The sequence below is a fragment of the Cynocephalus volans genome, chromosome 13, assembly GCF_027409185.1.
Source record: "Cynocephalus volans isolate mCynVol1 chromosome 13, mCynVol1.pri, whole genome shotgun sequence".
Taxonomy (NCBI): Eukaryota; Metazoa; Chordata; class Mammalia; order Dermoptera; family Cynocephalidae; genus Cynocephalus; species Cynocephalus volans.
This window is the reverse complement of record NC_084472.1, coordinates 58,273,852-58,301,571: the sequence shown is the minus strand read 5'-3', so window position 1 is coordinate 58,301,571 and position 27,720 is coordinate 58,273,852. Positions and strand designations below refer to the sequence as shown.

At 35.9% G+C, this 27,720-nt stretch overlaps 1 protein-coding gene across 2 annotated transcripts; it reads right to left on the bottom strand.

The window, feature by feature from the left end:
- Window positions 1-138: 138 nt before the first annotated feature.
- On the bottom strand, window positions 139-25,993 carry SERPINB7 (serpin family B member 7). Of its 2 annotated transcripts, XM_063077495.1 has the most exons (7): window positions 25,826-25,993; window positions 20,559-20,609; window positions 19,865-19,981; window positions 7,364-7,481; window positions 6,044-6,186; window positions 3,094-3,240; window positions 139-537 (listed from the first exon to the last, which is right to left on the bottom strand). In XM_063077495.1, the coding sequence occupies exons 1-7, from the start codon at window positions 25,991-25,993 to the stop codon at window positions 139-141; spliced, it is 1,143 nt and encodes a 380-aa protein (XP_062933565.1). The 2 variants fall into 2 exon arrangements, with proteins under 2 accessions (XP_062933565.1, XP_062933566.1); XM_063077496.1 differs by lacking the exon at window positions 20,559-20,609.
- Window positions 25,994-27,720: the final 1,727 nt, after the last annotated feature.

Here is a 27,720-nt window from a genome sequence, read left to right as displayed (position 1 = left end):
CAATATCATCTCCTGACCAATTTTAGGAAGAATAAACTCAACAGTAGCATCAGGTGCTTCAAATTAAACTCGAATCTATTCACTTCTGGTGGTTCTTTGATGTTGCAGGGATTACAGTAAATGAAACTGATTGGATTTTCAAGGGCAAGAGACTTTGCCACTAAATAAGATGATGTCATCCTTCCTGATAACAAATAGGAATGGGTGATCAGCTCTAAACACCTTAGACTCAGGGAGTTGCTTTTCTACAATGTTACTTCCTGTGGTAGCAGTCGCCTCGGTGCCTTCCTCTGTAACCTCTATGTACGACTTGTGCATTAGTTTCGATACATATAGACGACCTCCCGCAGCTATACCAGAGAGGTCAGCTCTGGATTCATCAAAAATATCTTTCAGCCCTAGGGCTTTCAAATAGATTTTGATATCATAATTCTTCTCTATCTTGAACTGAGGAAAAAACACCTCCACATACTGATAGGTCATTTTTGGAGGACTGGTCCAGTCCATTAGATTCCGAAAGGTCAGTTTGTTTTCAATCTGTAGGAATAATTAAAAGGTAATTTAGGATTACATGGTTAAGCAATGAATGAAACAACAACTATAAAGATATACAGTTTTTTCATAATTATCCCCTCCCTGATATTTGTATTTAAGTATATGAATGGGGGGGAGCCTGGAAAGAGAAAATGATTCAGATGAACAGTTCAAGTATTTTTAACAAATGATATGTTTAATTTGCTCTGCTATGAAAAGGCATGACTTATTTGTACTTCAGGGCAATTCTATTCTCTGTCCACAAATGAACAGAGATAGCCAAAGCTGAACAATGGACAAGTGAAAAGATTTGGGAATCAGATTTCATCAGAGGGAGAAAGGAGCTCAACAGTCACTTAAATCAGTGTTTTCTCACCACTTTCCCGTCATGAAAGACATAGGAAATGATAAGGCTTGCACCGCTTGCTGGAGTAAACCTCAAGTGGAACCTCAAGTGGTCTAAGATAAGGAGCCCAGAGCTCCAGCCATGAGGGTTTGGGTGATCAAAGCCTCTCAGCACAGTCACCTACACTGTCTAGGAGGCTCAGATCCAAACAGACTCTTCTACTCAACAGAGGAGACAGATAAAGCTCAAGAGGATGTAGGGAGAGAGCAAGTAACTTTAGTCCACAGCTAGAAGCCTGCATCTCTCTTCAACAACATTGTTGCCCCCAAATGACCAACAAATTGAATTCACCAACTCTCGAATACTGAGAATTGATCATATATCCTTCCAGATGTAGAATGGGAAGATTTTTTGTGAACATAGTTTAGAAATCTTATATAAGGATATTTCTTCTCAAATTCAGGCTCACTGCAATCCTAAACAGCTTTTCACAGATATTAAATGTTACCTGTATTCTTATCAAGGACCTAAATTTACGCAAAGTTAATCTAATCTGAATTTTCTGTGTGCAAATTATCCAGTTTGTGGTTAATCTGTAATAAGTTTTTATTCTGAGAGAGATTTTTTTCCCCTCTTTTAGAACATAGCAGAGCCAACTTCCTTATCATTGTCTCTTTAAGTAGTATTATGTAGGTATTTACTATTATGTAGTACATAGATTTATACTAGTCCAGTCAACACATTATTAGTTAAATCTACTGCAGGAAAAAAGACTCAGACAATAAGTACAGGAATAAGTCTATCTTTTGAACTATCTATTGCTTGTTTATCTGGGCTACGTTTTCTGTTATTGCAGGTTATTTTAAGTTAAAATAACTGATGTGTGCTAAAATCTGATTGTTATAAAGATTATCAAGTGAATTAATGATTTAATATGAGTACCAGATTTTACATTGTCACACTTTAGATTTAACAATGTCAATTTTATGACATTTCTATTGCTGCTCATGTCAAAAAAAAAGGTAGTAAGATGAAAACTTAATTAAAGTCGTCATTACAATAAGTCACTGGTTTTTGTCTATGTAGAAATATTATTTGCAAAACTTTAAAGTCATGTTGTTAAATCACAGGAAAAAGATTGGTAGAAATAATACCTCTGAATGGTAGAAGCATCAGTTTCTTTACATTCTTTTTTTTTATTGGTTATGAATATTCATGAGATACAAAAATGATTGTCTACTTTCCAATTATTCTACAATAGACATTCTTTATTTTCCAAACCAAAACAAATATTTAAAACTACAGATGTAACTTTTTAGTGTGGCTGAGATACATATATGCATGTACATACACACATACACCCGCAAATACACATATTTGTACATATGTATCTACCAGAAAAATTGACTAAATTCCATGAGCCTCCTTTCCCTATCTCACATGGTTGCTGTAAGGATCAAATGAGATAATATAAATGAAGCTCAGAGCACATGGCTCGGCATGTAGGCATGTAGTTGGTGTTCAGTAAATGGTGTCTGTTATTCCTTTTTACTGGGAGAACAGAGAAAGACAATGATATCTAGGCCTCCGGGATTGCAGGTCAAAGAACCAAATTCAGGAGGAGAAAAAGGGGAATACGGGCGAAGGGAAGATCAGGATCTGAGATACAGTGATGGTGTCTGACTTGCTTGGCCACCCCTGTCTGCCCCTTGTCCAGTGCTGGTCTGTTTCTTCTGCTACATTTGTCACATGGCAGTCTCTAACCCCTACTTTACAGTACAGACACAGCAACAAAGAGCGAGAACATACATTTTAATAATTTTCAAAGGCTCAGGACGCCATCATATCATACCTGCCTGAAGATGCCTGGCCTATCAAAATTTTAATGACACATAAAAGATCGTTTTCATGGACAAGCACCAAATAGACCTAAACTCATGCCTTTTGAACTCCATAGCTGAGATTTGAGAGTGTCCCAACATTACAGCTATTGAGCTAAAATTATGCTAAACTGAGATAAATCAATCTTAACATTTGTAATGGTGTCTGGCACATAGTAGGTACTCCTTAAATAGTTGTCAAATTAGTCAATAAGGGGTAAGTCTCTAATATTCCAACAACCTGAAATCTTAATATTAATGGATGAAAACACAATCAACGGTATCCTAAAAGCCTTTTATTCCCCAGTAGTGAAAGTAACAGTTGTAACTTACTTGGGATAGGTCACCGTCAGGCAGCAGAACATACATGCTTATGCCACCATGATATCTGAGCTCAAGAACCTGCATAGGTGGGTCCTTAATAACAGACAAATTGAATTTTCGTTCTTGATGCATCATGGCAACGGCTTTCCCGGAACACTGAAAGTCAAGTCACAAAAATTATTTATAATCTCACCTCATTTTACTTATTGACCAAACACATATAAGAATATTGTACTTGGTCAATAAGTTTTTGTTCAGTGATCCTGTAGATTTTTCCTGACCTGTTGTCAAAAGTTGTTGCATTGCTGCACATCACAGTAGTAAAAGTACAGACTTTGAGTTGACTTCTTGATTTTAAAACTTTCTCACTGTGTGACCTTGGGTAAGTTACTTCACCTCTCTGTGCCTCTGTTTCCTCATTTACATCATGGGAATGGCAATAGTCCCTGCCGCACAGGATTGTTGTAAGGATTATGCAAATTAATATATTTAGCACTTGGAACATGGCCTTGCACTTAGTATTTTAACTGAAAATGTTTATAAGTAAGGAATCATTATTAAATAGCATTAAAATGAAATGAATGCTATAGATTTTTTTCTTACCAGAAGTAAAATACAGACTAGAACTATCAAAATTGCACAATTTATGAATGAGGTCTTAGAAAAATTAAAAATTCCTGCAAGATATTTGAAAATATCTCTCAAATTAACTTAAGAGAAACACAGTAGCTCTTACCTTGGAAATACCATTTATAGATTTAGAAACACTATAAAGGTACAATAAATTTTTTTCCTAATGATATTATGACCTGGAAATTTTTCAACATTTCTGTAATATCCCTTTTAGGACAAAAGGTTCTATATAGGGAGCACAGATAATTTTCTGTCCTTGAACCAGAGTTTCTTCTCCCTCTGGAAAGGTTGCCTTTTTTGACTCAAAAAATCCTCAGAAAGAACTCACACGGAGCAATAAAGGAAAAGAACACGCCCGTCTAGTGAAACAGGTCAACAGAACAGAATGTGGTGTAAAGGGGGCTAGAATGTCATAGGCACGATGTCTTATTTCCAGATTGGATCAGGGAAAGAATCACACAGCTGGGTTAGCTGGAGAGGGAATTTTAGTGATTTTTAATGAAATGCAACTGGCACTGACATCAACTATCTAGATTCCATAGCCTATTACATTATAACATATAGGTTATAATTATATTAGACAGGGTGTGTGGATCAGCTGTGAAGAGTGTTTAAAACAATGTAATTATATAGCAATAGTATTTTAAATAAAAGCTTCTTTAGAAGCAAAAAAAAAAGGAAGAAAGAAAACAATACAAGAGACAGGAATGCTTTCCGTTTTGCCTTCAACAGAGGCCATCTACAGCTGAATGCAGTCGGGGAGGAGTTGAAGGAAAGAGGGGGAACGAAAACTCACTTCCAAACCCTGTCAGCCCAGGTTACTAAAATTCAAAAACTACCTCATGTTTGATATTGCAATTACACAGATAATATTCTGTGTATTTTTTTAATTTAATTTAATTTAATTTTACCAATATACAATGTGGTTGATTTTTGTGTCCCTATACCGAATCTTCCTTCCCCCTTCCTCCTACCCCCTCCCGCCCATCAACATCATATCTGTTCGCTTGTCTTGACAACTTCAAGGAGTTGTGATTGTTGTGTCTTCTTCCCCACCCCTCCCTTTGCTTGTGTGTTTATTTATTTATTTTTAGCTCCAACAAGTAAGTGGGAACATGTGGTGTTTCTTATTAGGATTTATTATTTTTTCATATGCAATTTACAAAATTTTTTTGTGCCCATCTTTTTCTTCCCAAGACAGCTACATTGGACACTTGCTCTTTCAGGCTCTGACTTAGGACCCCGTGGTCATGGACACAAGGCAGGGCTGAGCTACAACCACACAGGCTGCCAGAGATGAGCCAGGGCAGTGAAGCCTAACATGTACCCTAGTCTGAGTTCTATTGTGCCCTTGGGTCTTTTGCTCCTCCCAAAGAGTTACCATACCTGTGGATACAGCCTGCCCAGGTGGCCTTTTATTTCCCATCTCCTAACCCATTCAGTGACCTTTAATTGCTACAAGCTCTCAGCACTCCCACATCTAAAACTTATGACCTGGGAAGATGTAGAAAGAATATTTCAATAGATGAAAAATGACACTTGAAAAAAAGTTCTAATGTTAAACCTGAATTTCTCTGTCTCATCATAAAAGGCTGAGTGATCGAAAGGGATTTTAGACATCAACTAATGGAATATTTTACACGTGAGGAGAGGGAAGTCTGCAGTAGTTTATGTGCCTAAAACAACGCAGCTTCTATAAAGGAAGGCAGGGAGCCCAGCATGGAATTTCTGACTCTAAGGCCTTTGATGTTTCACTATTCTAAAAGTATTATGTACAAATTGGAAAAAATCAAGAATATATGTTTAAAGAAGGTTGGTAAAAAGATGTTTTGGATCAAAAACAGAGCTAAATGAAGAGGTAGACATAACCTATACTTGGAAATGCATAACTACTCTAAATATAACTTTTTCTCTTCTAGAAAAACACATTCTTGCTTTGACTCAGGAAAATCATTGAAGGTAAATGACTCTAATTGTAGAACACACAGTTAAAATCATGAAAAATAAAAAGTACTTTTGTGTCATATTTTATTCTTATAGGCCTCCAACTAGAATATCTTAAAATAAATTCGTATTTTAATACTTCTTTCAATTGTGAATATATCTTAAGAAATATCAATTTATGGGACATCCTTGTTTGTGTTTCATAAACTGTATTAGCAGGAAAATAGAAAGTTTGCTTTGTAAAGCAACTGACCATACAGTGCTGGTAATGCAGAAGAAGAGAAATTGTAAACCCAGCATTTGCTTATGTAAATACCAGAATTTCCTGCAAAGAAATACTAATGGGAAAAAAATTCCTTAATTAAATAGGAGATTCACATACCGTGGGAGATTTAAAATGGCAATTTATGGTTTCATTCCTGGTGAAGGCTGATTCCCACTTGCCTTTGAAGTATACGACATTTACCAGCACCATTACAGCAGATGAGCTGATCATACCATTTCTAATCACGTTCGTGATTTTGCCTTTGGAAAAATAAAGAAAAAATGTTCATTTTTAAGATTAATTTTTAAAAATGTTTTTAAAGGACATAATGGGCATGAAGTTTTTTCTTACCACATAATAATTATGATACTAACAATGATATTGGTAATAACTCATAGACAATTAAATGTGTCCAGCACGTTCTAAACCCTCTAGGTGCAGTATTTGGTTTAACCCTGACAAAATCCCTATGAGGTAGACACTACTGTTGTTTCTGTTTCCTGTTGAAGAAGCCAAAGCACAGAGAGATTAAGTAACTTCTGCAAACTCACACAACAAGACAGCAACGGCAATAGGATTCCATCTCAGGAAGACAATCCCCAGAACCCCTGCTCATAGGCACCAAACTGCCTTTGCGGCACTGACTATGCCTCGTCTGGTTACTACAGCACTCCAAGTATAATTTAACTCCGTTCATTAAAAGGGCTAACTTCTTTGCTCCTTCCACATTAATGAGATTTTTGCTAGATGCCTTGCACTATGCTGGGTACTTGAATTACAACAATGAAAAACATAGCCCATGTCATCATTAGACTCACAGTCTAGCACAGGGAAGTCAATACACAAAAAAGCTATTGTAGCATACCCGTAGCATAGAGGTATGACCAGTGTGCTGTGCGAGCACAGTTTAGGAGCACCCAGCTCTGGCTGGGGATATCTGCTTGGGCTGGGGGCAAGTTGGGGACAGGCAGAACTTCCCTAAAGCAGGCACTGTTTATTCAAAGACATGGAAGCCTGGAAAAGCAAAGTGTATTCAAGGAAACCCTAACTTGTTGAAAATAATGTCCTGTAAAACCACTCTTAATCTTTGTTCACAAGCTATAGAGTGAGATATTGTGGTTAATTCAGTAAATTACCTCAGCTTGTTATTATGAAATGGCCATAATATCTGTTTGTCTCACAGGGTTGGTTCATAATCAAATGGGATAATGTAAAAGACAAGATTTCTGAAAAGTATAAAGCATTCAAATTATTAAGATTATTCAAAACCACATTGCAGACAAATACTAAAGCGATTTTAAATAACAGTAATCATTATTTTGTATTAGGAGGAGCTGTTCCTTGTATGTACAAGAGATTCCTAGCTTTAAAGTTGGCAATTCTCAGTATTCATATATAACTGACAAATCTTATAGAAAAATAGGTTATTGAACTCACCATGTGTCTCATTTTCAATCCATTTATTAATTTTATATGTGGTGTCTTCTACATCATTTGTAAAGTCTACTCGTTGCACTTTGGCATTGTATAATTTTTCAGCACACTCAATGTAGTCCTATGAATAAGAATACAGATCTTGTATTTACAAATCACCATCCACTAAGCATATAAGAAATATATTTTTGAACCTGTCTTTTCATTTCCAGTGCTTTATACTTTTCCTGTTGAGGAAGCTGAGGTACAGAGATATTAAATGACTTGTACAAAGTTATACAACAAGAAAGGCGATATACTCAACCTTGCCTCAAAAATGAGTAAATACAAGCGTACTTCAAAAACTTCATGGAAAAATAGGCTTAAAACATAATGCAAATCCTTCCATGAACTTTTTAAAGTACTCTCGGATAGCTGGAAATATGGCTGGAAGGGGATCTGGTAAACTTAAAGTTGAATTTGTGTAACACATTGTCTTAAATTGATGTTAAATGGATTGGGAGAGACAAGCAGGGATTATGATTAACACCCATCCCCTTGGCTTTACCTCTACTTTCTCGTCATAAATGCCTGAATAGCCTCCTAACTAGTCTCCCTGTCTTATGACACCTCCTTTCTCCTGAAAATCCTTCAAGGCTACTAATTGCACTTGAGATAAAGCCCACACCGCTGAACCTTGCCTACCAGGCTCTCCTGATCTGCACCCTCGTTACCTCATTTCTAGCCACTTTCCTCTCATACTCTGCTCTCTCACCATACTCAATTCCGAACAATTCGTCAAAAGTGCCATGAGTCCTCTTTCATTTGAGGCTTTGAACAACATTCCTTCTGCCTGGAGTGTCCAGTGTTTCTTGTGGCTGTATCTTATGCATTTTATAGTTCCAAGCATAGCTGTTTCTCCTTGATAGATGTTCTCTCTAAGTCTCTTCTACGTATTCTAACAGTCTCTTTACTTTCATTTTTCTTAACGGCTGTTATCATAATGCATCTTACATTTGATATTTCTGTACCCTTCACAAGAAAGCAAATTCTGTAACATCAGGACCATATATACCTGGCTTAATATTGTATTCCTAGTACCTAGCACATTGTCTTGTACATAATAGATGCTCAGTAAATACTTATTGTTTTTAATTTAAAAAAATCATAATGATCTAATTCATCAATATATCAGTAATACAAAAAGTACATATATATGCATTTTGGGGGAAAGACTTTGAGAGAAAAATGATTCGTTACAAACCATATGCATTGTCATGGAGTATTCTGGTAAATTTTATAGCATTTCAACTTTAATAATGAGGATTGGCCAGTTATTCATCATCTACCTGCAGGGTGAGATTAGCTCTCTAATGCAAGCTTTGTGTGTAATTTCCATAGAAAGTCATCTTGAGTTTCAAGCCTGCTGGCTTTCAAACAAGAACTACATATGTCTGGGGTCTCCAGCTTGCCAACTGCGGATCTTGGGACTTCTCAGCCTCCATAATCACATGAGCTAATTCCTTTTAATAAATCTCTGTATACATATGTGTGTGTGTGTGTTTGTGTATAAATATATATATCTCCTGTTGGTTCTTTTCCTCTAAAGAACCTTGTCTAAAACACTATCCCCTCTCGTCTTCTCTAGAATCATGTCCCATTATTTTTACACTTGCCTTTCCTGCTTTAATCTCAGACTCTCTGGTGTCTTCTTTCCTTAAAACAACAAACTTCCCAAGTTCCCCCATATTCAAAGAATCCTAAAGTTCTTTTCCCTTCAATCTGCCATATTATCCTTTTTACCTTTTACTGCCAAGTTTGTCAAAAGAATCATTTATACTCGATACTTTCACTTCTTTACCACCCATCCTCTCCTTCATCCTCTCTCCCTACAACACTAAAACTACCCTGTAAAATCCAATATTTCAAAAAATATTTGTTGTGACCCTGGTATATGCCATGCATGGTACAGGCACTGCTCATCTAGGGTCTCCTACTTCTCCAATCTGGAGGCTTCTCCTCTTCTCATTCTGTTTAAGTTGAATTAATATTCTCTAGTGTTTAATATTCACCTGTTACAACTCTCTCATCTTCTGGCTTTCCCAGTGCCTTGCTCTCCTAGTTATTATCCAACCTCTCTGACAGTTCTTTCTCAATCACACTCTTTATTCTCTTCACATCTGTCTTTTTATTGTTCTTCTCATCTAATTCCTCTCTGTTTGGCTCTGGAAATTCTCACCCATAGTCAGGGCTTTAATGATCGTCTTTTTTCCCTAAAAAGAGACATGAGCTAGAACTACAGCGCTAGCATGATCTCTATCCTGAATTCCAGACTTGAATTTCCAACTGATTGCTGCTCATCCTCACTTAGAAATATTTCTGACACCTCACATTTGTTTTGATTTTTAATTTCCAAGAAAAGCTTGAATAAAGTTTTAAAAACTTAAATTACATATACAACTAAACTCCTTTCAATCTCTATACTTCCCCACCCCCACATAAATTCTAACTCACACATTCACACTCACACATACACAAACCACCATTAGAATTTTAGTGTATATGCTTCTAAACCTTTATTTCATACTTTTATAAATATAAGTATGAATCTAAATATATATACCCTTAGAAAATATATACAGTAGTATTGTTTGAGAATTTTTACATGAACAGCATCACATAATACACATTTCTCTAAACATTGCTTTAACATGAGTTTTTAAGATCTATCTACATGTCACTATAAAAAGATCTAGCATGTTCTTTGTAGGTGTTGAATAGAGATTCATCATTCACTTTACACCTTACTTAGCTATTTTCCTCTTAGTGGACATTAATTTTGTTTCTAATATTTCACTATTACAAATAATGATTCAATAAACATTTTTAAATGGTACTTTTCTAGGATAGATACCTACAAGTTAAACTGCCCCCACCCCAAATTAGCTGTGCCAACCTGTACTTTCATAGCTTATATGGGAGGATGTCTTTCCTCATATTCTCATTAGTATTTGATATTATCAAACCTTTTCCTTTTGACTGTCTACTGGGTGAAAATTGATAATACATTATAGTTTTCATTTGCATTTTCAGTATTCCTAGTAAGGTTGAATATCTTTATACTTGCTCTAGGTTAATTATATTTTCTCTTCAGTGAGGAATCTTTGTACATTTTTTGTTGGGTAGTTTGCCATTCTTTTAGTGATCCATAATATGAGGATACTTCAAAAAAGCTCATGAAAAAACAGAATTAAAAGATAACACAAATCTTTCCATGAACTTTTTGAAGTACCCTTATATCTTATAGAGTCCATTTACAAATTATTTGTTTCACTAATGTTTCGAGTATTTTCTCCCAATCTGTGATGTCTTTTTATAAATCTATCTTTTATTTTGATATAGCATTTACGAGAAAAGCATGCAAATCGTGAACATATCATACCCCTCATTGCAGCCTGCCTTGACTTCACCTCTTATTCCAGCCACTGACACAGTGACCAGTCTGTGTAGGCTCTGACCTGACCTTAAGACCTGAGGCATCTTGCCTTAAGATTTGCTGCATGGTAACTGGCCAATCTGTGATGTGGGAGGCCTGTGGGAATCTTCTGGACATGCAGGAATGCACATTCAGAGGAGTAAAGAAGTTAGTGTCCCAGGGGCAGCCCCCAAACAGTGGAACAGTGGATGAGGAGACATTTTATAAGAACTCTCAGAAAATCTTTTAACAATCAATTGTCCATAACAGAGGTCAAATCAACAACTCATCTTTGAATTCACTCTCCCTTTTTCCTTGTTTTATTATTCTGTCCCTCCCCTTTGCAAACTTCCAGAAAAATTACTCATCTGTAAGTATTTATTTCAGGCTTTGCTTTTGGGTAACCCAGGCTAAGCTAACCAATGTACAGCTTGATACATTTCCTGAGGGAACCTACTGGGATAACCACCACTCTTATCAACCTATAAAACATCATTGATCTCACAGAAGTTTCTCTCACGTCCTCTACCAGACCGCTAGACACCAGCACCTTTATCTCTGAGGTAACCAGTATTTTGTTTTCCAATGCCATAAATGCTTTCTCCGGACTTTATATAAATAGAATCATAGAGTATATACTCTTTCATATTTGGCTTCTTTGACTCAATTTTTCATTTGTAAGATTCATATATGCTGTTGAGTATGAGAGTAGTCCATTCATTTCTAACGCTATGTGAAAATACCATAATTTGTTTATTATATTTTACAATGGTTGAATATTTTGATTGTTTTCATTTTTTGATTATTACTAATAATACGAATGAAAACATTTTTTATGCACTTTGGTGCTCATATGTATGCATTTCTATTGATAGTTCTAGGAGTAAAGTTGCTAATCATAGAGTATGTTTATATTCAATTTCGGTAGATACTGAAGAGCAATGCTCCCAAGTGGTTGTACCAATATACACTTTCGCCAGCAGGATATAAAAGTTCCAGTTGCTCCACAGTTTTCCTTACTTGGTATTTTCATTTTTTTTTTTTTTTTTTAATTTTATTTTGTCGATATACATTGTAGCTGATTATTGCTCCCCATCACCAAAACCTCCCTCCCTTCTCCCTCCCCCCCTCCCCCCCAACAATGTCCTTTCTGTTTGCTGGTATTTTCATTTTTGCTGTTGTTGTTTCAGCCTTTTTGGTGAATGTAAAGTGAAATCACCTTGTGGTTTAAATTTGCATTTCTCTGATAATTATTGAGATCGAGTGTCTTGTTATATTTTTTAAGATGTTAATAATCTGTGCCTTATCTCTTTTTTCCTTCATTAATCTTGCAGGAATTAGCAGTTTTACTAGTTTCCTTAAGAAAACAATGTTTGGCTTTGTTGGTTTTTTTCACTGTATGTATACCTTTCTATGTCATTAATTTCTGATCTTATCCTTATTATGCCTTTTCTTCTATTTCTTTTGGCTTAAATTGATGTTCTCTTTTTAACTTCTTGAGATGGATACTTAGATCATTGATTTTCAGTTTTACTCCTTTTCTAGTAATACAATTAAGGCTATAATTTTCCCTTTAAGAACAGCTGTAGCTATATCCCACAAGTTTTAACATGTGTATTTTTCACTATCATTCAGTTTACAGCACCTTCTCAATTCCATTGTGGTTTGGCCAACAATGAGATATTTACATAATCTCAAAGCACTTCCCTATGAAATCGTTAACAAAGAAAAAAAATAGTAACTTTACAGCAGAGAAACATGGTAGATATCACTTTAACCAATTGGTCATTGGTAACATTACAAGGATTGGGATAAATCAAAATCCTGCCAAGACACAATGAGGATAAAATAGTGGGAATAAGAGAACAACTGTGAAGTTTGTATCAAATTTATACAACCTGACCCTCCATGAAGAAACATCAAAATGACACTGAGGCACATTCTAAAAAATTACTGGCCTAACAATGGATATTAAAAATATTCATCAAAATTGTCAAGATCATGGAAGTCAAGGAAAGGCTAGGCAACTGTTCCAAATTGAAGGAGACTTAAGTGGCATAACAAAATATTCTGAATTAAATTCTTTTACTGTAAAAAATGATGTTGAGATGATTGGTGAAACTCAAATGGGGTCCAGATACTATCTAGTAGTAATATAACAATGTTAATTTCCTCATTTTGAATGTAGTATTGTGGATATGTAGGAGAATGTTGTTGTTTATAGGAATTATACAACAAAGTATTGAAATGTGTGATAAGTCATATCAAATGGTTCGAGAAAAAAAAATTCTATTTATTTATTTTGATTGACAAATGAAAATTATCCATATTACGGTATGCAACATAAAGTTTTGATATATGTATACACTGTGGAATGGCTAAATCAAGCTAATTAACATATGCATTACCTCATATACTAATGTTTTTCTGGTTAGAACACTTAAAATCTACTCTCTGCAGTTTTCAGGTGTACAATATACTGTTATTAACTGTCATCATGATGGTGTAAAATGGCTCTCTTGAACTTATTCTTCCAGTCAAACAGAAATGGTGTATCCTTTGCCAACATGTCCCCAATCCCCCTACACCCTCAGTCACTGGTGACCACCATTCTACTCTCTGCTTATAGGAGTTCAACTTTTATAGATTCCACATATAAGTAAGATCATGCGTCATTAGTCTTTCTATGCCTGGCTAATTTCACTTACTATAATGTCCCCAAGTTATCAATGTTGTCACAAATGAAAGGATTTCCTTCTTTTTTAATGTTGGATAGTATGAGAGTACTTCAAAAAGTTCATGGAAAGAATCATATGATCTTTTAATTTTGTTTTTCCACAAACTTTTTGTGTATATATACCACATTTTCTTTATTCTTTAATCCACTGATGGACACAGATTGATTTTATATCTTTGCTATTGTGAATAGTACTTCAATAAACATGGGAGTACAAATATGTCTTTAAAATACTGATTTCATTTTATTTGAATATATACCCAGTGGTAGGATTGCTGGATCATATAGTAGTTCCCTCCCCACCATTTTTTTAGGAATCTCCATTGTGTTTTCCATAATGGCTATACTAATTTTCATTTCCACCAATGGTGTACAAGGGTTTCCTTTTCTTCACATCCTTGCCAACTTTTGTTATCTTTTACCTTTTTGATAATAGCCATTCTATTGCTACCTCATTGTGAGGTGATATTGTGGTTTTAATTTTCATTTCCTTGGTAATTATTGATGTTATGCATATTTTTATATACCTGTTGACCATTTGTATATCTTCTTCTAAGAAATGTCTACTTTGCCCATTTTTGATTGAATTATTTGTTTTCCTGCTATTGAGTTGTGAGTTTCTTATATATTTTGAATATTAAGCTCTTATCGGATGTATGGTTTTGCAAATATTTTCTCCAATTTCTGCATACTGTCTCTTCACTCTATTGATTGTTCTTTAGGTGTGCAGAAGCTTTTTAGTTTCATGTAATCCCATTTGTTTACTTCTGCTTTTCTTGTCTGTGCTTTTGGAGTTATATCCAAAAAATTATGGCCTAGACCAATGTCATGAAGCCTTTCCACTCTGTTTTCTTCTACTAGTCTAGTAGTTTTAAAGTATTGGGTCTTCCATTTAAGTCTTCAAAGCATTTTGAGTTAATTTTTGTATATGGTGTGAGAAAGGGGTCTAATTTCATTCTTTTGCATATGGACATCCAGCTTTCTCAATACCACCAATAAGAGACTGTCCTTTCACCATTTTGTCCTCTTGATTCCTTTGTCAAAAATCTATTGTCCACTTATGTGTGCATTTCTTTCTGGACTTTTTATTCTGTTCCATTGATCTATGTGTCTGTTTTTATGCTAGTACCATGTTGTTTTAATTACTATAGACTTATAGTATATTCTGACGTCTGGTAGGATGATACCTCTGGCTTTTTCTTTCTGTTCAAGATTGCTTTGGCTACTGGGGTCTTTTATGGTTTTAAATAAATTTTATGATTGTATTTTCTATTTCTGTGAAAAATGACATTGAAATTTTGATAGGGATTGCATTGAATCTGTAAATCACTTTGGGCCATTTGGACATTTTGACAGTATTAATTTTTCCAATCCATGAACACAGGATATCTTTCCATTTATTTATATCTACTTCAATTTCTTTTGTCAACATTTTGTAGTTTTTAGTGTACAGATCTTCTTGGTTAAATTTATTCTTAGGTATTTTTTGATAGCTACTGTAAATTAGATATTTTCCTTGATTTCTTTTTCAGAGATTTTGTTGTTAGTGTATATAAATGCTACTGATTTTTTGTAAGTTGATTTTGTATCCTGAAACTTTATGGATTCATTTATTACTTTTAACTTCTTTTGGTAGACTCTTCACAGTTTTTTATATATAAGACCATATTTGCAAACAGAGGTCATTTAACTTCCTCCTTTCCAATTTGAATGCCTTTCATTTCTTTCTCTTGCCTAATGGCTCTGTCTAGGACTTCCAGTATTATGTTGAATAGAAATGGTGAGAGTGGGCTTCCTTGTTTTGTTCCTGATTTTAGAAAAAAAGTTTTCAACTTTCACTGTTGAGTATGATGTTAGCTTGGTCTTATCACATATGGCCTTTATTTTCTTGATGTACATTATATAACTAATTTGTTGAAGTTTTCATCATGAAAGTATGTTAAGTTTGTTGAATGTTTTTTCCACATCTATTGAGCTGATCATATGGTGTTTGTCCTTGATTCTGTTAATGTAGTATACCTCATTTACTGATTTGCATAGGTGGAACCATTCTTCCATACCAGGAATAAATCCACTTGATCCTGGTGAGTGATCCTTTTAATGTGCTATTGAATTTAGTTTGTATTTTGTTGAGGATATTTGCACAGTGTTCATCAGATATATTTGCCTACAATATTTTCTTGTAGTGGCCTTGTCTGGCTTTGGCATCAGGATAATGCTGGCCTTATTAAATTAGTTTGGAAGTATTCCCTCCTTTTCAATTTTCTGAAATAGTTTGAAAAGGATTGGTATCAGTTCTTTGAACATTTCATAGAATTCAGCAGTGAAGTCATCAAGTTCTGGCTTGTCTTTGAAAAGAGACTTATTTCTAATTCATTGTCCTTACTCATTATTGGTCTGTTCAGATTTTCTATTTCTTCATGATTCAGTCTTGACAGGTTATGTGTTTCTAGGATTTTATCCATCTCTTCCAGGTCATGCAAGTTGTTAGTGTATAATTCTTCATAGTAGTCTCTTGTGATCCTTTGTATTGCTATAGTATCAGTTGTAATGTCTTTTTTTTTTTTTTTTTTTCATTTCTGGTTTTATTTGATTCTCTTTTTTTCTTACTTAGTCTAGCTAAAGATTTGTCATTTTGTTTATCTTTTCAAAAAACAAACTCTTAATTTTGTTGTTCTTTTCTACTGTTTAATCTGTTCATTTCATTTATTTCATTTATTTCTGCTCTGATCTTTATTATTTCCTTTTTCTACTAAATTTGTGTGTAGTTTTCTCTTTTTCTAATTCCTTGAGATGTAACATTAGCTTTTTATTTGAGACCTTTCTTCCATGTTGATGGAGGCATTTATGGCTATAAACTATTTTTATAGCTGCTCTTGCTGCATTTCATAAGTTTTGGTATGTTTTGTGTTCATTTTCATTTGTCTCAAGATATTTCTCAATTTTCCTTTTTTTTAATTGACCCACTCATTGTTCAGGGGGGAAAATATTCTTTCTACAATACTTGCAACTTTTCTGTGAGTTTGAAAATATTTCAAAATAACTTTTTTTTTAAGTTAAATGAAAACCTAACAGTTCTTCACTGATGAACTACAAATGTTGGGAAAAAGAGAAGTCAAAGATGGCTCAATACCTGGTAAGATTTCACTAAAAGAAAATAAGGAGTAAGGAAAGATCTAGAGATGATGTGTGGAGGAACCTGCAGATGCCCACTTGAGGACTTATATTAGCCAAGGATAAATTTGAGCCTGGCACTGATGGGTAAAGGATGACTTATACATCTGTGGAGAGCTACAGAGATATGCAAGATAATGTCAAGGAACTATAAACTGTGTGAGTAGCAAAACCCCTCCCTGGGTGAGAAGGCAGGTTGAAGATGGAAGACGACTGGGTCTAAAAAACACTAGAATTTTAAGCATGGTTGAAGGAATAAAGATAAACAAAGAAAACTGAGATGAAGCAGCCAGAGGAAATGGTGAAAACCAGGAGCAATCAATGGAAATCACGAGAGGAGAAAGTTTCAGGAAGCATCATTGGTATTTAATACTATGAAGAGGCAAAAAAGCTAAAACTGCAAAGCATTCATAGCTGGGGTGTTTATATGTGGTCATTAGTCACCTTGGTAGGAGGAGCTTCGGGGGACCATTTAGGTAGAAGCTAGATTAGATGGATGAGAAAATGGATTGAAGTGTAAATGAGGGTGAAAGAACAAATTCAGCATGTATATATCACTGTTTGAAGAAGCGTGACTTTTCAAGCTTAGGTTGTCAGAGTGAGAAATAGGAAAGTAGGAAGAAAGTCATGGGTGAGTTTTTTAAAAAGCTTTAGAAAATGTACACCTTGAGCACATGGCTATGCTATGAGGAGAAGAGTGATTGAAGTCAGGAAAAATATTGATGGAAACCTATCACTGAGGAACTGGGAGGCAATAGGAAGCAACAATAAATAGAGGAACTAACCATTAAGAATAATTAGTCATTCTGGTATTGAAGAAAACAAGGGAAGGGATCAGGACATACATGGGTTGGGATATGAATCCTCCCTGATAGCCTCTGTTTTCTTTGTCATGTAGAAGACAAGACCTTTAGTTGAAACTGGTGTTAAGAGTAACGGGTTGTTGGGGAATTGAGAGAAGTAGGGACGCTTTCAATAACTGTTGTGAGGAATGAGAGAGAGAAATTACTAGGAACAAAATGATGACTGTTGTGCACCACTGAGGGTCTAGCTAGGATAGGAGACCATGATGTTGTAGTGGTAACTGTATGCTTTTGAGTTTCCAACAGGTATCATTTCGTAGCCCAGGAACAATTGCTGAGGAAAGTCATGGCATTGATCCAGATTTGGAGCTTGCTTGGAGAAGGAAGTTATTGGTGGCAAGAGAATGGTTAAGAAATGGATTCATGGGTAGTTTGGTATGGTGTGACAATGAATATGTTGAAAGAAAGGGAAAAGGTCAAGAGACTGAATAACAACACAGTTAGAGAACAGGGAGGGTGGGGGTGAGAGAAGGAGAAGTGTGGGATGCTGCGGTCACATACGGGAATCCAGAGTTGTGGATTTCAGAAGTTTAGTTCTGGGTGTGGATCCATTTCAGTGTTTGGTTTGACTATTAGTTATTAAAATGGTGTGTAGAGAGGGTCAGGAAACTGTAAGAAGGCAAGTTGGGTGGGTCATCCAGAGGAACATTGATGTTACCCAAATAGCAGAAGAATTCAGGAGTGTATGGAATTTTTAGAGAGGTTTGACCCCACACATATTTAGCCTAGATTGGAAGTGGAGGGAGAACAAGATCTGACATGGTGGTTGGGTGTTCTATGATACCATGCTTTTTGTAAAGACAACTTATTATTGTTATCATCATCAATTCTAATAGTCATCCATATTCAAATGTGAGTGACAAAGAGCATTACAAAACAAAATGTAGACAGCATGGAGATGATCTAGCTTTGTGCCCATCTGAATGATTGAAAATTTATACTGTATTACATTTATAACCAAAAGTAGTTTTTAGAATAACTAATTGTACTTGTAAATGGTTGAGAGGAAAAAGGGCAATGTCTCCATTTCCATTTTCTTGATCAGATCTGACTCTTACCGCGCCTCTGGATGCATTGTGTTTTACATACCCTGAGTGCCAGGGGAAAAAAGAACATGGAAACCTGCTATAAATAGAACAACTTCCAGTTTAAAAGAGTTAGCAATCCCTCAGGGGTGCAACAGTATGTCTGGGAATAGAGAAACAAAATGTGGGTCTACATATAGGGTGGTCCCTATAAAGCTTGTGTGGGATTCTTTTGGGAAGATTCAAAAACAAAAAGTGGCTTAATGCCTTGTAACTGGCAGGCTACCAAAGGACTTGGGAGTGGTGCTGGGAAAAGGCAAAAAATCTGAGTGGGTGACAGACACAGGGAACAGTAAGACTAGGGTAGAACACAGATTGCTGGCAAAGATGCAGGTGGAGATTAATCCAGAGATGTCACTGAGGCAGAGTTTTATAGTTGCGTGAGGAGCGGAGAACTAAAGAGAGAGAAGACATTCCCAAAGAACCATGGCCACTGTTTGAATAGGAGTAACCACGTAAGCAGCTCTGGTCGTCATAGCAATGATGGTTCCAGGGCATGGGTTGAGCGTGGCAGCATTTAGGGAGCACTCTGGGCCTAACTGGTCTTTGGGTAGGTGGGATTCTATGATGAATATATTGATAACACAGACACCGCACAGAAGTACTAAAAATTAGTACTGACCTCAAGTAAACCCATTTCCCACCTCTGCTGAGTCTGAGCTTCTCCTCTGCCAACAGCTGGACTTTTCTGACCGTGTCTCCTGCTAGGAATATTTTTATAAGTGATCTTACTGATAAGATAAGTAAGTAACTGCTGGGAGGAGAGATGAAAAGAATGGCTGAAATAAAAAGGGGGTGAAGAGAAAGAATTCACACTGGGGATTCAAAACTTTCTCACTAGAGCAAGTCTCACTGATAGACTTGTTTCTCTGCTGCAATGGTGCTCCGAAATGGGCTTGCTGCTACCCCTGTCCCAGTTACAGCTCAACATCACTGCCCAGGGCACCTTCAATTCTGTTTTAGAGCTCATCAGTCTGGTGATTCTGATAATGCAGATTACTTGGGTAAAAAGTTGAACTTTGAAAATAGTGATGAAATGTTGAAGACACTTGGGGACATAACTAATGGCGAGAAGAAAAAAATATCACCTTTGTACAATTCAGTGGAGACAGGCGCAAGTCTTTATTCAGATAATGGATTGAACAAGATTCAGGTGTGGAAATAACCTTCTAACACAGGCATTGCACTTACCTTATGGAAGTCAAACACTTTTTCCACGAACAGACCATTGGCAATGCTGAGATCGTAATCCTTGTGGGATGTGTTTATATTAGAGAGAACTCTGTTCAGTTGAGATTGGATTCTTGGCTGCTATTAAAAAGAAGCATAAAAATGTATTCTTGGACTGCAAAGATATGCGTAATCTGATTTACACATGAAATAAAGCATGAATATTATAACGTAAAAGAATTCAAAAGTAATGATGCCGTAAAGGGAGCAATGCCACGTATATCTACAGTCTTTTTCTCATAGTAACATAATAGTGTATTTGATTAAATCAAAGAATTTACTGAAATAAATAATTAACCTTGGAATATAATTGTTAATGAAAGATAATAAAGGTGTCTAATATGTGTACTAAATAATTCATTTTACCAGTGTAAGTTGGTTGTAAATATCAAAGGAAAAAGGTAAAACATTTAGTTCCATGCTATCTTGTCAAAATCTGGCTAATACACGAGTAAAAATTAATAGATTAATAATTAACAACTCATTTATCAAAAGTTTTGTGAGGAACATCCACAATCTGGAAATCTGAATGAAACAGGTTCCTTTGCTTAGAAAGGATAGAAAAACATACTTAAATATATTCACAAGACAGTAATTTTTCTCAATTTAGTCCTACATCCTCTTTCTATATTCTAAAAGAATATATTGTTTTTACCTCATTATTAGAAGAGTTTCCATATCCTGAGCTGCCATTAAAGTGAAGTATCTGCAGAGAGAACACACGGACAGCAGTCAGAATCAGAGGTTACTAGGGGAACAGTGGGCACGAGGTGAAAAATAAAAATATTTCTTTTCCAATAAATTTGTCTAATTGTTATTCCAAGTTCACTAGTGTCCTAGAGCTGATTCTCCCCATGACTCCAAATGAACATCAACAGGCTAAAAAGGACAGAAACATGTTCTGGTTTTAATTTTTATTCCATCTTTTTTCCTTTTTCACATCCTTATTTCTCTCACGTTCACCAGGATTTTGGAATTTGTGTTAATTTATGTAAATGTCACAGCAACATTGCTTCCAACTAAAACATGCTTGTGTGGTAGTCGATCCATACACAGATAACAATGCATCATTGCGCCTCCCTCCTATTTAACACTGAACAAAAAGCATATTTAAGAAGCTGAACTCTACAGTTTTCAATATAGTAAATAAAGTGCTACCACAACCACAACATAACTCAAAATACCTGTAGACTGTTTTGTGACCTATGGAATGAATAAGCCTCCGTTTGAAATAAGTCATCAATTAACTTTTATTTAAATCATCAATTAACTTTTATTTAAGTCATCAATTAACTTTTATTTAAGTTCTACTTACTAGATCTGCCCCCCACCTTTTTTTTTTTTTTTTTTTTTTTTGTAACTATGGAGTCACGGAATCCATTGGCATTTCCTACCAATAATTATCTCTAGATTTCTTGAAATTTCATTTTATATAGAAAGCATTAAGTTTTACCCCTTCCCTTCCATGTCCCACATCTCATGGAGTTCTCAACATGTAGAGCTTCCCCTAATTTTCAAGTTATTGATAGTACAAAACCCATAAGTATTTGTATACATGCCTTACATTACCTAATAGATCTCTCTGAGCACAGATTTCTGTAAGGTTTTCACTAACATTTCTGTCTTAGTCTTTGTAACTACCCATTTTCTCATACAAAGGAGGCACTAAACAATTTAATTCAGGTAGTCATTTGTATTGACCAAATTTAAAAACTGTATTTTATAAATCGGACACGATTTTGACTAGGAAAAGATCATATTAGTCTGGAAGAAGATTTTCTCATGGCGATGTAAATATAATAATGGTTATGAGATACTTCCTCCCCAAAGTTGATCATTTTTAATGAATCCCACTATCATTGCAGTCACCAACCGCATCACTACCTGCTCTCTGAGTCATTGTGAGATCTTGACTCAATGTCACATTTTGGTAGCTTCTAACAAAAGAAGAGTACTTTTCAGACCCTGCCCCCTCTGCTCCTTTCATTCAAGATTATGTTTACAGGGCTTTATAAAATTTAAAATGTTTCAAATTTGGAGACAGTTATATTAAATGAGTTTAGTTTAAAGAAAAATCTGTTATATTCATAAAATAATAAAACTGAAAAGCTTAATATTTTTCGGTTTAGAAACTTCCTTATTTATGCTATTAAGTTTAAAAAATTACTGCTGTACAAGTTGTGTTTTCTGATCAGCTTTAATTCTTTGGAAGTGAATTTTGTTTCAACTGTGAGTGATTATGTATGGCATGTTCTCATCTACGGAAGGATTCAACATTTTGAACTAGAACCTGAGGTGACTATGTGCCAGAGACCCTTGGACAATTCTGGTTCAGCAGCCCATGGGAACATCAGTATTCTCCCTGTGAAAAAGTTTCCTTAGTCTGTCCATTTATAGATGTGATAGACTGTCACTGTGGGAGCATTGTACTGAAAGGCCTAAGCCATATCAGTCCACAAGAAAAGTTATGTATGTTATGATACCAAAAAATGATGAAAATGTGAGATGTCTTTTAATCTTAAACCTTTCACTATATTACGAGAATCTTGCTTATTTGCAACATCTCTACTAGATAATAGAACAAGCCACCTCTCACTGCCCAAATCAGAAAGAAAATATAATTGGCTGCCATCACTGTCAATCATCAAGATATAAGAGGAAGGCAGTTCACTTCAAAGGAAAGAAGCAATGACCACACCCTGTCCATTGAGCTCTTCCATGGACAAAAGTTTTGTCCAATCCTCCTAGAGCAGAGAGATCTCCAGTTACACCCTGACCTTTGAAACATTTCAGGAAGTAAGATATGTTAAGCTAACACATTAATGTAGGTAGCATCTGATGTTATCTTAAATACAAATGAAAGAAGTTATTTAAACACTTTTTTGACTGATGCCTGATACTTGAAATTTTGGATTTGTGAAGTTCTGAAATGTTCATTCACTGCCTTAGAAAAAAGAAAACTACGTTATAATTTGAAGCATGGCAAGGATGAGAGGCTTCCCTGCTTATTTGGCCAAAAATAGTCTAAATATTTTTCTAAAATAAATAACAAAATAATTTAATAAATTAACTAAATAAATAAATAATTTAATAATTTATAAAATACATAAAATAAATAAATAATAACATAAATAATTTATAAAATAAATAAAATAATTTAATAAATAAATAAATATTCTTTTAAAATATTCTGGCAAGATTGCCTCAATGAACAATGAATTTAAAATTTTAATGGGCAGTTGAGTAAAGGTAAGTTGTAATAAATAGCTTTTGTATTAAAAATGATTTAATGAATTGATAGTCTCTTCATTTCCCTACTCTCACCCCCTTCCCAATTTGGTGATTGAATGATATTTTTAAATATTTAGAACTTAGACTTAGTGCTCCAAAATTTTCAGGAAACAATGCATTTTGCCCTTTAATTTTAAAAGTTTGGGGCCTTCCCTAGGAGATATCTTAAAGCAAAATCATTATGCCCCCTCATGGGAACCATGACGCACCAGATGATAGCCAGGAAAATGCCCCGATGTGAAATCACACAAGTAAGAGCTGTGTCTTCTGTTGCATTAAAGGCAAGCTTTAGTCATAGGCATAGAGCCTGCACGTGATTATCTAACACATTGACAGTGAGAACTTTAAAGCTTCCTTTAAAAAATTGGATATGACCGAATCAACCCCCTCAGCCTGCAGAGATGAAGTCATTCTCCCAAAGTCAAAGAATTTGGACCCAATCTTCTAATTCCCAGACCGGTGTTCGATTTCCATGACACCAAGTTGCCTCACTTGGTTCTAAAACATTATGTATTTTTATTAATAAATGTATACATTTTTATGAGTTGCTAGATTTTTTCTAAGGCTTTGTTTATCAAATGATAACTTTAAAATAACTGGAGCTTGCAATAATGTACTTTGGGCTGCATTTCAGTTTGGTGGCTTCAGGGCAGTTGTTCTTGACTGAAGATTGATTTTTGCCACCGGGTTTGGTTTTTGTTTTGTTCTGTTGGTAGTATCTGGAGAAGTGTTTTGTTGTCACAATGGGAGGGTTGCAATGCTGGTATCTAGTAAGGAGAGACCAGGGACACTCGTAAACCTCCTACGATGAACAGGACAGCCCCACACAACAAAGCAGTATCCTGCCCAAACTGTCAGTATTGCTGAGGTTGAGAGACCCTGCCTTAGTGGATCATTCTGAGTTTGAATCACAGATCTGCCCTCCACCAGCACATGGTTGGCATGGCAACCCCTCCATACAGGCATGATAATAAGGCAAGGTATCTGTAAATCCAGAAAGTATCTTCAAAAAGTTCACGGAAAGATTCGTATTACCTTTTAATTCTATTTTCCAGTAACCTTTCAAAGAACCCTTGTACCTCCTTCAGTGTTGTAGTGGATTGAATTGTGTCCCCCAAAACTCCCTGAAGCTTGAATTGTGTCCCCCAAGTTTTATGTATTGGAAACTTAACCCCCACTGTGACTGTTTAGAGGGTGGGAAATCCTATTGTGGTAATTGAAAGGTGGAGCCTTGAAGAGGTGATTGGGTTGTAACACCATGCCATAGTGAATGAATTAAAAATGGTGGTCAGGGGCCTGGTTCTGAGGGCTTTAAAAAAAGAGGAGAGTCTGTCTTTCTCTCTCTTGCTCTCTCTACTCTCTCTGCTTCCACCACCTTGCAATGTGAGACCCCTGGGTCACTGTTGCCACCACCAGATGGACTTTGGACTTCCCAGCCTCAGAACTGTAAGTGAGAAATGTTTTTCTTTATAAATCACCCAGTTTCAGGTATTGTGTCATAGCAACACAAAGCGGACTAATACAAGTGTGTTACTGTGAGTATCAAATCTGATCATACTTGTAGGCTTATCCCAGAGGGTGGCAGTGATGAAGTTCTCAGCAGTTGATCGTTACTATTGTCCCCTTGATGTGAGGTATGCTGTGTACTGGACTGTAAAACACTCTAGTTCTTGAAAAATGGCAGTCTTAGATTTGTAGTTTTTCCCTAGCAACGTATGTTCACGGAGCTATCCAGAAAAAGAAAAGAATTATTCTAGCTTAAATTACCCACAAATAATCTTCAACAAGAATCGAGGTATGACAGTTTACAGCAGGGACCAGCTTCCTTTAGCACTCACTTCTGAACTAAACAAATGGGAAGAGCCAGGGGTGGGGATGGAGTGGGCAGAAAGGATGACATCAAGGCCTCTGTTTGCAGCCTGGACTGGTATCTCACCTGATATTGAGCTACTGAATTTCCAGGAAAAATTCCTGAGAGAAGGGAGGGTAATCTTAACTATTTCACCTCCCTGTACAGTCTGGCTCAGAGCTGTGTGCAAGGGTGCATTAATAAGCATTTTCTGAAGGTAGTGGTGAACAATGTGATGGCCATTCAGGTAGGCTGCTATTATCTGGAATGTACTATTATGTCATCTGTGCCCAGGTAACCAGGGCTTAAACTATGATGTCATTGGTAACTCATTCTAGCTCCTATCTCACCCACATGTACCAGGCAGTGGTCCTCAAACATTACTGTGCACTTGGAGAGCTTCTTAAAACACAGATTGCTGGGCCCTACACCCACAGTTTCTCATTCAGTAGATCTGGGGTGCGGCCCAGGCATTTGCATCTCTAACAAGTTCTCCAGGTGATGCTGATGCTGCTTGTCTGCAAAGCACACTTTGAGGACACTGTACTAAGGAAAGGAATCAAAGCTGCCATTCTAGGAATATTCCTGCTGCCTCCTGTCTCAAAAACAAGTGCTGTAAACTGTGCTTTCTTCACCCCTGGAAAGAGATCGTGGAGATGAGTGACGAGGTGACACCTGGTGCCTTCACAATGCCCTTCATTGACATGAGCACCACTGCAGTGAAATATTCACTAGGAGAAAACAATTTGCCCAGATAATTGATTGCAAAAGCTGAGGCTGACCTTATCAATCTGAGAAACACAGGTATCTCGAGCGCCCAAACGGACCAGAGCCAGAGCAGAGAAGAGGCTCAGAGAGGAAAAGAACATGTTTCCATTCCCCTGATTGTTATCCATCTCTCGGAACAGGTTGAAGCAAAATTCTGTATTTGCTGCAGCAAGGGAGGCCATTGTGAAATGGAGTGCCACCTAGGAAACAATGAGAAAATAAAATTAGTTCTGAGTACATTTTCTATGAATATTATGGGTTTTATATTCATGTATTTTTTAACTCAAAGCTTCATTTCTTCAGCCTTGGATGCAACCATCAAATAATAACCAAAAAGAGAAATTTCTTTGGACCAGCATCCTTGTTACTAACACTCTAAAACTATCTTTTCAGGAAAAAATATTATGATACACTCACTTTTTTCACATTGATATCTTTAGCATAACATTTCCACCTGGACTCTCATATTCATACCTGGGGCTCATTCCTGACCCTCCTTGATGTGGCATTTCTATCCTTAGCAGCCTTTAAGTGACCTGCTACTATTTATTACATCACTCTAGATTTCTAAACTGAAAGATAGAGCAAAAGCATGGTTTAAAGTAAATATTACAACATTGGACAGTTTATTCAAGGTGTTATAGTCTTTGCTTTCTAATTCATCTGTAATTTAATAAAACGTTAACATTTGAAGGTTTAACAAATCATTTCCTTTCCTTTTCTCTATTATGGCCTCTGTACACATTCTTAGAGCTATCATACTCCTAATTCTTTCAAGACTATCCTAATTTCAAATATTATGCATCCTTAGTCCCATAAGTGTCTTTATTTTTAAGATGATTTAAAAAAAAATTTTTAATGCAAAATGTGATTATCATAGCATGTATTACGAACATGCACAGACTTTCCAACACATAGGTCTACCTCTTGCTAGAGAACCAAGTATTGTAGCAAATTTAGTACCAAGGATGAAAATGAGATTATCTTTGCATTTTTGATAGTGTCATTTCTGACATATACAAGGATGCCACCACCATGAAATTCTTCAGGGATCCGCTTTGGTATTTCTTTGATGACTTTCTTCATAACTCTAACCAATACCAAACCAACAGTTGGGATTGTCTCAGACGAAATAATTTTATGTGTATTCTGCTTGAATACTATTGCCCTTGAATATTCTATGATATTATATCTGATGGTTTGGCCAGTCTAAGAGTCACAGACCCTTAGAAGACTCAGTCCTAGTCCCAACCCTGTCACTGATGATTGCATGACTTGGGTCAAGTCTTTAATTTCTCTGAGCTTCTAAATTTTATCTTATTCAGTGAGATGATCTATTGACAGGAGCTAACATAGTGATTCTCAACGGAAAGTCACATACCCTTCTACCTTTCATCCCATAAGAGGAGCACTATAATACCGGGTATCTTGGGAGTAGGGTTATGGTATGTAAGAGGAAGAGAGTCACAAGGAGGGAGATACATGTAGTCTGAAAAAACGAATATTTTTAAATTGCTGGTGTGTTGACTTTGTGTAGTGGCAAATTTTTAATGCCTCTTAAAATTACAAATGAGATTAAGGTAAGTTTTTCAAATTCTATTTTAACAAATGGGAGCTTGAGTTGAAAAATAAAGAAAAAACTATTCTAGTATAATGCCTGACCTATAGTAGACATCCAGTGAATTAAAGCTGCTACATTAATTGTTGTCTGTAAAATGGTAATAACCCGTCCTGTTCTCAGACAACAAGAGTGTTCCTGAGCAACCTGGACTCTGAACTTTGGAATTCCAAGCCCAGAGAATATCACTGAGGCATGAGGCTATAAATAATGCTGTTTTTCAGAGTCAAATTCAGCTATTGCAATTTATTATAAGTTCCATTTTTCAGTTACTGCTCCCCTCCCCCCATC

What these genes read in the sequence shown, in the direction of transcription:
- SERPINB7 (XM_063077495.1), bottom strand. Translation starts at nt 25,993, where the DNA reads ATGGCCTCCCTTGCTGCAGCAAATACAGAATTTTGCTTCAACCTGTTC. An exon ending in GAAACTCTTCTAATAATGAG is followed by an intron (nt 19,982 to 20,558) that starts GTAAAAACAATA and finishes TTTTAATAGCAG; the next exon opens with CCAAGAATCCAATCTCAACT. An exon ending in AAGTGTTTGACTTCCATAAG is followed by an intron (nt 7,482 to 19,864) that starts GTAAGTGCAATG and finishes TCTTATTCATAG; the next exon opens with GACTACATTGAGTGTGCTGA.